Below are 9,059 nucleotides of genomic sequence, written 5' to 3' on the forward strand. Positions count from 1 at the left end.
TGACCCCATGGTTGCTGGCTTGAGCCCAAAGGTCACTGGCTTGAGCAAGGGGTCACTTGCTCTGCTAGAAACCCCCTGGGTCAAGGCACATATGAGAAAGCAACCAATAAACAACTAAGGTGCCGCAACAAAAAATTGATGATGCTTCTCATCTCTCTTCCTTCCTGTCTGTCTGTCCCTCTGTCTGTCTCTGTCAAAAATAAATAAATATAACTGAAAAAGCCCTTTTTATATACCAACTAAAAAGATAAAATATTGCACCTAGAAATAAAGTTATCAAAAATATGCAAGACTTACATGAAGAAAACTTTAAGACACTCATAAAATAATGCAACAAGGTACAGGTAAAAAGCCAATAAGTAAATTAAAAATGAGACCCCAAGATATTCATTTAACCCAAAAGAAGGTAGGAAAGGAGTCAGAGAAATAAAATATGAGGGGGACAAATAGAAAGCAAGTAGTAAAATTGCTAACCTAAACCCAATCACATCGTTCACTTTTGATGTTATATTTATATTAAATATAATAATTATATTAAATGTAAATAGATAAAATACTCCAATGAAAAGACAGAGATTATTGGGATAGATTTTTTAAAAAGTAAGATCCACACTGGCCAGACAGCTCAGTTGGTTAGAGCAGATGTTGCCAGTTTGATCCCTGGTCAGGGCACATACAGGACCAAATTGACGTTCCTGTCTCTCTCTCTATCTCTCCCCCCCTTCCTCTCTTGATAAAATCAGTTAAAAAGAAAGCAAAATCCACTTTCAGTAGTGTACAAGAGGCACACTTTAAATATAAAGACATGCCTGACCTGTGATGAAGCAGTGTAAGGCACTGACCTGGAATGCTCAGGGTCCCTGGTTAGAGATCCTGAGCTTGTCCAGTCAAGGCACATATGAGAAGCAACTGCAAGTTAATGTTTCCCGCTCCTCCCTCATACCTGCCTTTCTCTCTCTCTTCTCTCTCTAAAATCAATAAATAAAAACTTAAAATATATATATTATATAAAGACACAGATAAGCTTAACATTAAGAGATGCAAAGGGATTTATTTTGCAACTAGTAAGCATAAGAAGACTGGAGTGGCTCCCATAATGCAGAATTCAAGACAAAAAGCATCACCAGAGTCTGACCAGGAGGTGGCGCAGTGGATAGAGCGTCGAACTGGGATGCGGAAGGACCCAGGTTTGAGACCCCGAGGTCGCCAGCTTGAGTGCAGACTCATCTGGTTTGAGCAAAGCTCACCAGCTTGTTTGGACCCAAGGTCGCTGGCTCAAGCAAGGGGTTACTTGGTCTGCTGAAGGCCCGTGGTCAAGGCACGTATGAGAAAGTAATCAATGAACAACTAAGGTGTTGCAACGCGCAATGAAAAATTAATGATTGATGCTTCTCATCTCTCTCCGTTCCTGTCTGTCTGTCCCTGTCTATCCCTCTCTCTGACTCACTCACTGTCTCTGTAAAAAATAAAGAAATAAAAACTAAAAAAAAAAGCATCACCATAAATAAAGGGGGGAAATAAAAGGCTCTATTACTCAGGAAGATATAAATATGTAAATACCTGAAAACACAAAAGGTCAAAAAAGACAAAGGGAGAAACAGACTAGTCCACAATTGTAGTTGGTTAACAAACCTTTTTTCTTTTTAATTATTTTTATTTATTTATTCATTTTAGAGATGAGAGAGAGAAGAGAGAGAGAGAGAGAAAGGGGGGAGGAGTGGGAAGCATCAACTCCCATATGTGCCTTGACCGGGCAAATCCAGGGTTTTGAACCAGCAACCTCAGCGTTCCAAGTCGATGCTTGATCCACTGCGCCACCACCAGTCAGGCAACACACCTTTTTAAAAAATGAAAAGTGGCCCTGGCCGGTTGGCTCAGTGGTGGAGCTTTGGCATGGCATGCAGGAGTCCCGGGTTCGATTCCCTGCCAGGGCACAAAGGAGAAGCGCCCGTCTGCTTCTCCACCCCTCTCCCTCTCCTTTCTCTCTGTCTCTCTCTTCCCCTCCCGCAGCCAAGGCTCCACTGGAGCAAAGTTTGCCCTGGCGCTGAGGATGGCTCTATGGCCTTTGTCCCAGGTGCTAGAATGGCTCTGATTGCGGCAGAGCGACGCCCCAAGATGGGCAGAGCATCGCCCCCTGGTGGGCATGCTGGGTGGATCCCGGTCGGGCACATGCGGGAGTCTGTCTGACTGCCTCCCCGTTTCCAGCTTTGGAAGAATACACACACACACACACACACAAAAAAAAGAAAAAGAAAAGTACTAGACCAAATAACAAACAAAAACAATCAAGATACAGAAGATTTGAACAACACTATTCTATTAATACACTGGCCTAACTGAAATTCATAAGCTACTATACTACCTAAATACTACGGAATACATATGCTGCAAAATCAAAAGACAAATAAATCTGGCAAAGGTATTATCAACTTCTATCACAGTTAAAGGGTTAATCTTTTTAAGTGAGAGGTGAGGAGGCAGGAAAATACAAAGAAACTCTCGCATGCAACCAACTGGGATCCACCTGGCAAGCCCCCTACAGGGCGATGCTCTGCCCATCTGGAGCCACTGCTCTGTTGCTTGGCAACCGAGCTATATCAGCACCTGAGGTGAGGCCATGGAGCCATCCTCAGCACCCAGGACCAATTTGCTCAAATCATTCAAGCCATGGGTATGGGGGGGGGGGAACGGGAGGAGGAAGGGTGGGGAAGCAAATGGTCACCTCTCCTGTGTGCCCCAACCAAGAATCAAACCTAGGACTTCCACACACTGGGCCAACACTCGACTGCTGAACCAACCAGCAAGGGACAGATTTAATCTTAAAATACCTAAAAAGACCAAAAGCCCAATAGAAAAATGGGTAAATAATACAATCAATCAATTCAGGAAAAGGAAATACAAATTTTTTTTAAAGTTATGAAAATATTCAACCTTACTGATGAAACACAAATTAAAATATAGTATGTTGATCCATCATTGTTTACATATCAGATCAGCAAAATTGCACGTTTTTAACTAAAATTTCTGTGGTGAGGCTGTAGGGAAACAGACTCATGTTTTACTGACAGAAATATAAATTGGTATAATAATTACAGAGAGTACCTTGAAAATATTGATAAAAACTTTAAATACATATACCTTTTTTTTTTAATTTTTTTATTTATTCATTTTTAGAGAGGAGAGAGAGACAGAGAGAGAGAAGGGGGGAGGAGCTAGAAGCATCAACTCCCATATGTGCCTTGACCAGGCAAGCCCAGGGCTTTGAACCGGCAACCTCAGCGTTTCCAGGTTGACGCTTTACCCGCTGCGCCACCACAGGTCAGGCTACATATACCTTTGACCTAGCAAATACATTTTAGGGGAATTTATCCTATAAACATATTTGCACATATGTAAAAAGAATTAAGTTGAAGGTTATTCTATAAACATTGTTTATAACAGCAAAGGAATTAGACCAACCCAAGTATCTATCAATAGATGACTGGTTAAATGAGTAATAGTGTATCAATACATTATAACACTATGCAATTATTAAACAGAATGAGAAAACTCCATGTACTGATAGGAGAAGCTTGCAAAGGTATGTTGTTGAATGAAAGTAAATACAGTCTAACCAGGCAGTGGCGCAGTGGATTGAGAGTCAGACTGGGACGCAGAGGACCCAGGTTCGAGACCCCGAGGTCAGCTTAAGTGTGCGCTCATCTGGTTTGAGCAAAGCTCACCAGCTTGAGCCCAAGGTCCCTGACTTGAGCAAGGGGTCCCTCAGTCTGCTGTAGCCCCCCCCCCCCAGTCAAGGCACATATGAGAAATCAATCAATGAACAACTAAGGAACTGTAATGAAGAACTGATGTTTCTCATCTCTCTCCCTTCCTGTCTGTCTATCCCTATCTGTTCCTCTATCTGACTCTGCCTCTGCCAAATAAAAAAAAAAAAAAAAAAGTAAATATACAGTGTATACTATGCCATCTTGTGGTGAGAGACAGAGAGAATGAATCTGTATTTGTTTCTACTTGTTTTGCATAAAGAAACTATGGCAGAATACATGTTAATAATCCAACGGAGTGGTTATGTGATAAGGTAGTATTATGGGTTGAATTGTGAATTGAGGGCCCCAAAAATTCATATGTCCTAAAAATGTACCTTAGAATGTGACTATTCTGATTTAGGGTCATTACAGAGGTAAGTTACATTAAGTTCCTTATGGTGGGCCCTAATCCAATACAATCAATGACTTTATAAAAAGGAGAAATTTGAACATAGATATGCATACACGGAGAACATCATGTGAAGATGAAGACAGATCGAGGAGATGCCTCTACAGCCTAGGAACACCAAAGATTGCCAGATCCTTCCTCACAGCCCTCAGAAGGAACCAACCCTTCCAACACCTTGATTTTGGACTTCTGGCCTCCAGAACTGTGAGACAATAAACTTCCATTGTTTAGACCAGTTTGTGACACTCTGCTATGGCTGCCCTAGCAAACTACTATATATGGAGACAGGGAACTGGGCAAATAGTGGGCCAGGATGGGAAGAAGGACTTTCACCTGTTTATACTTTATGAGTTTTGAACCTAGATTAACCTTAAAAAATTAAATAAGCCTGACCAGGTGGTGGCGCAGTGGATAGAGCGTCGGACTGGGATGCGGAAGGACCCAGGTTCGAGACCCCGAGGTCGCCAGCTTGAGCGCGGGCTCATCTGGTTTGAGCAAAGAGCTCACCAGCTTAGACCCAAGGTCGCTGGCTCCAGCAGGGGGTTACTCGGTCTGCTGAAGGCCAGCGGTCAAGGCACATGTGAGAAAGCAATCAATGAACAACTAAGAAGTCGCAACGCGCAACGAGAAACTGATGATTGATGCTTCTCATCTCTCTCCGTTCCTGTCTGTCTGTCCCTGTCTATCTCTGCCTCTGTAAAAAAAAAAAAAAAAAAAAAATTAAATAAAAAATATTTTATTTATTTTTTTTGTGACAGAGAAAGAGAGAGTCTGAGAGAGGGACAGATAGGGACAGACATACAGAAGGGAGAGAGATGAGAAACACCAATTCTTTGGTGTGGCACCTTAATTGTTTATTAATTGCTTTCTCATATATGCCCTGACCAGGGGAGGCGGGGGCTACAGCATGAGCGAGTGACCCCTTGCTCAAGCCAGCGACCTTGGGTCTAAGCTGGTGAGCCTTGCTCAAACCAAATGAGACTGTGTTCAAGCTGGCAACCTCAGGATCTCGAACGTGGGTCCTCTGCATCCTAGTCCGAAGCTCTATCCACTGCGCCACCGCCTGGTCAGGCTACATCAAAAAAATTTAAAGAAACATTATCAACTGAACAGTGACAGTAAAGTTCAATAGTGACTCTTGCTTTTATCTATAAAATCTGGGAAAATAATATATCCCCTTTGTAAAGCCAGGAGCCAAGGCCACCATCACAGCAGCCACCTGGCCCATGCAGGTTCGCATTGGATTCGGACAGTCGGTAAAGAAACAATGGAGCCAAAAACTGGTAGGTCATAGTCTTTAATCCTAGCTTGCACCCAGTGGGCAAGTAAAAACACACACCGGGCTCCAAAACCCACTCACATTCAGTGCTCACGAAGCTACTGACTTATCCGAGTTTCCTAGAATCAAAGGTTTCTAGCTCACCAGACTTATTCACCTCTGTTCCCATCTCCTTCCTTCTCCCTGCACAAACTCTGCCCAAACTGGCTTCTCACTCAACACTCCACCATCTTGGCTGCTTCTCCTGGCCACATGGCCTCTTTCTGCTCTCTTCTCCCTGCTCTCTCCTCTAATGATAATCTCAGGAACCAAAAAAAGGCAAACTCCCAGTCTGCCCCCACTTTATATTGTAGCTTCACAACCTCTAAGCCAATATACAAAATAGGGAAATCTCTAATACAAAGTCACTTCTCTGAGGCATGATTGGATTGTACCACCCCACATCAAAAAGGGTGGGAAAGGCTTAATCCCAAAACCAAGCCCCAGGCTACAAGGATTCTCAAAACACATTAATATCACCTGGGTGACGGCCTCCTCGTGGGCAGCTTCATCTTTAACAAAGTGAGCATAATACATTTTATCTGCCCAACACCCTTCAGTGTGAAACCAACTTTGCCGGCTGACATTTGCCAAACATGCTAAATGAAAGCTTTTTTTCCCACATTACAGCTATGACTACAAAGCAGAAGCAAATTTATAGCTTGTATCCAGCTTACAGTTACTAGTGACTCACCATTGGTATCTGGTTTGACTTTCTCTTCCTTGATCTGCAAGTCACTGATCTAAGTGGAAATAAAAGAAAACACTTGAGAACAGAGCCACAGGATAACCTAATACCAAGAATTAGTTATTATGCTAATGTATACAAATCTACATGGTAAAATAAAGAGGAGGACGGTTTTTACCGACTACAATGGTCCTTCATCTAGCGTGGGGGTTAGGTTACAGAACCCCCTGCGATAGGTCACGGAGTAGCAACCTTATATTTCTTTGATTATTTATATACACAGAACACAGTGCTCTGGTTGGTCCCCTCCCCTCTATCAGCATCACCCCCTAGTGGGCTTGCCAGGTGGATCCCAGTCAGGGTGCATTCAGGAGTCTCTCTGTCTCCCTTCCTCTCACTGAATAAAAATTTTTTAAAAATTCAGAAGAGTGAAAAGTGAACTTACTATACTCCATACCAAATCTGCCCTTCTGCCCACTCCCACAGTCCTAGTATTAGCACTTTATTAATACCACCTATGGGATCCAAGTTGAAAACAGTATTTTTTTATTATTTATTTTTTTAGAGAGAGAGAGAGAAAGAGAGACAGGAAGGGAGAGATGAGGAGCATCAACTGGTAGTTGCATCACTTTAGTTGTTCATTCATTACTTCTCATATATGCCTTGACTGGGAGGCTCCAACCAAGCCAGCAACCATGTGAGCATATCTATTTTCCCACACTCAAGCTGGCCACCCTGAGCTCAAACCAGATGGGCCTGCACTCAAGCTGGCAACCTTGGGTTTTCAAAATTGGGTTCTCAATGTCTCAGATCAATGCTCTATCCACTGCACCATCACTAGTCAGGTGAAAACAGTAATCCTTGGCTTTATCTCCCTTTTCTCCTTTTTTATAAATTCTTCCAGTTATACCTCAATAATCTCTTGAACCTATCCCCTCTTTACTTTCACCACCCAACATACATATTCAACCTCTGAGCTATTAATTTCCTCACTAATCTTCTTTCCTTTAAACATCACTCCTTCTAATATATTCTATTCTCTGCAGTCCAATAAATCTTGCCATCTTTCGATATGTCAGTATCCTTAAAAATACCCAAACTAACCAAATAAAACCTCTCCTCTTTAAGTTCTTAGTTAAGGTCCAAAGTATACTTCCTATAATATTTTTTATACTCTCCTACTACAACCCAATAACCTTAAGCTGCAGCAAAAATGAGTTCTGATTCTTGTTCTCTAGGCAGGTCCAGAACTTGTGTGCATGCTATTTTCCTAAAATGCCTTTTACCTCCATCTCTATCTTAAAATGACTCAATCTCTAATATCCTACTCAAATGCAAACTATATGAAAAGGAATTTCCTTGACTTTCTTTTTAATTTATTGACTTTCTTACAGAGTGAAACATTGATTTGCTGTTCCACTTATTTCTGCATTCATTAGTTGATTCTTGTATGTGCCCTAATTGAGGATTGAATCCACAAACTTGGTGTATCCCAACGATGCTCTAAACAACTGTGCTAACTGGACAGGGCCACCCTGATTTTCTTACTTATAAATGCACTCTCCTGGCTCAGAGTTTTGTTATCACATTATTCTTAACATTTTCAAAGCACTTCCCAAATTCTAGCATGCCCAACTGTACTGTGAAGCGTCTTCCTATTTTCTAGCGAATTTAACCTATTTCAAGTACCTGCTGACAAATTGACAATCCTCCCAAAGCAATAAAAAGTAACTGGAGAAGAAATGTAATTTAGGCATTAAAAAGTTTTGTGGCCTGTCCTGTGGTGGCATGGTGGATAAAGCATTGACTTGGAATGCTGAGATTGCCGGTTCAAAACCCTGGGCTTGCCCGAGCAAGGCACATACAACAAGCAATAAATGAACAACTAAAGTGAAGCAACCATGATATGATACTTCTTGTTCACTCCCCTCCTCTCTCTGTAAAATCAATAAATAAAATTTAAAAAAAAATCTTAAAAAAAAAAAAGTTTTGTGCTCTGAGTTCAGCCCAGAATAACAAAACAATGTCCCACCCGAAACACCAGAAAACCCAACTAAATTCTTAAAATCAAGTCCATTATCACCAAACCTAAATTTAGATATAAGAACTGAAAGTCAATTTACACTGTAATTACTTCCCAGCTGAACTGATTTTTAGTAATCAGAAAAACCAGCGTATGAAACTAAATATCACTTTAAACGTCAATGAAACAATTTATACATTTGTAGTAGACTGAAATATATAAAAACCTGAATATCTTATTCTGCAGAGCTACAAACTACCAGACAGGTTAAGCATGCATTAAAAAAAACGTTAAAATAAGAGTAACACAGAATCGTTCTACTCTTGATAACTAAGAACCAGCATCTAAGTTTGCCTTTCCTTTATATCCCCACTGAGAAGATGCAATACAGGAAAGACAACAACGTAGCAGGGACAGATTTGCCACAAGATAAAAGTCTGTAACTGGCCCAGATGAAGAGGAAAGTCTCGATACTGATTTCTCTAGGCGCAAATCAGTCCTGATTCCCAGATGGGCCACCGGCCTGCCCCACCCGTGGGACTTTCAGGATTCGAAACAGGGTCCGTTTGGGTCCTTCTACTTCCTTGTCCCCTGAAACTAAAGCTACTCACCGACTTGACAGCCGCTTCCTGCTCGTCCACTGCGAGGGCCCATGAATCGGTGGCCATGGTGCGGAGGGAAGGAGGCCCACTCGCAAAAAACAATCACCGCACTGCACGCCAACAATGATCCCAAGCCTGCCGCAGGCGCCAGAAAAATACGCACGCAGAACGGAAGAAGTGGTGCTGAAAAGTGACGTCAGTTCCTCTCTGACG

The 9,059-nt window shown here is 41.9% G+C and overlaps 1 protein-coding gene across 2 annotated transcripts in view; it reads right to left on the bottom strand.

The window, feature by feature from the left end:
• The window catches only part of DDX19A (DEAD-box helicase 19A), a 28,030-nt gene extending 19,026 nt beyond the window's left edge, over positions 1 to 9,004 (bottom strand). The window contains exons 1-2 of one of the 2 annotated variants that reach the window (XM_066242412.1): positions 8,856 to 9,004; positions 6,228 to 6,276 (exon numbers count right to left, since the gene is read on the bottom strand). In XM_066242412.1, coding sequence (XP_066098509.1) covers positions 6,228 to 6,276; positions 8,856 to 8,912 — 106 coding nt within the window. In that variant the 5' untranslated portion in view covers positions 8,913 to 9,004. The remainder of the gene's footprint in view (positions 1 to 6,227; positions 6,277 to 8,855) is intronic. The other variant, XM_066242413.1, reaches the window with a different exon arrangement.
• Between the last annotated feature and the right edge of the window lie 55 nt (positions 9,005 to 9,059).

Source organism: Saccopteryx bilineata, chromosome 9 (genome assembly GCF_036850765.1).
Source record: "Saccopteryx bilineata isolate mSacBil1 chromosome 9, mSacBil1_pri_phased_curated, whole genome shotgun sequence".
Taxonomy (NCBI): Eukaryota; Metazoa; Chordata; class Mammalia; order Chiroptera; family Emballonuridae; genus Saccopteryx; species Saccopteryx bilineata.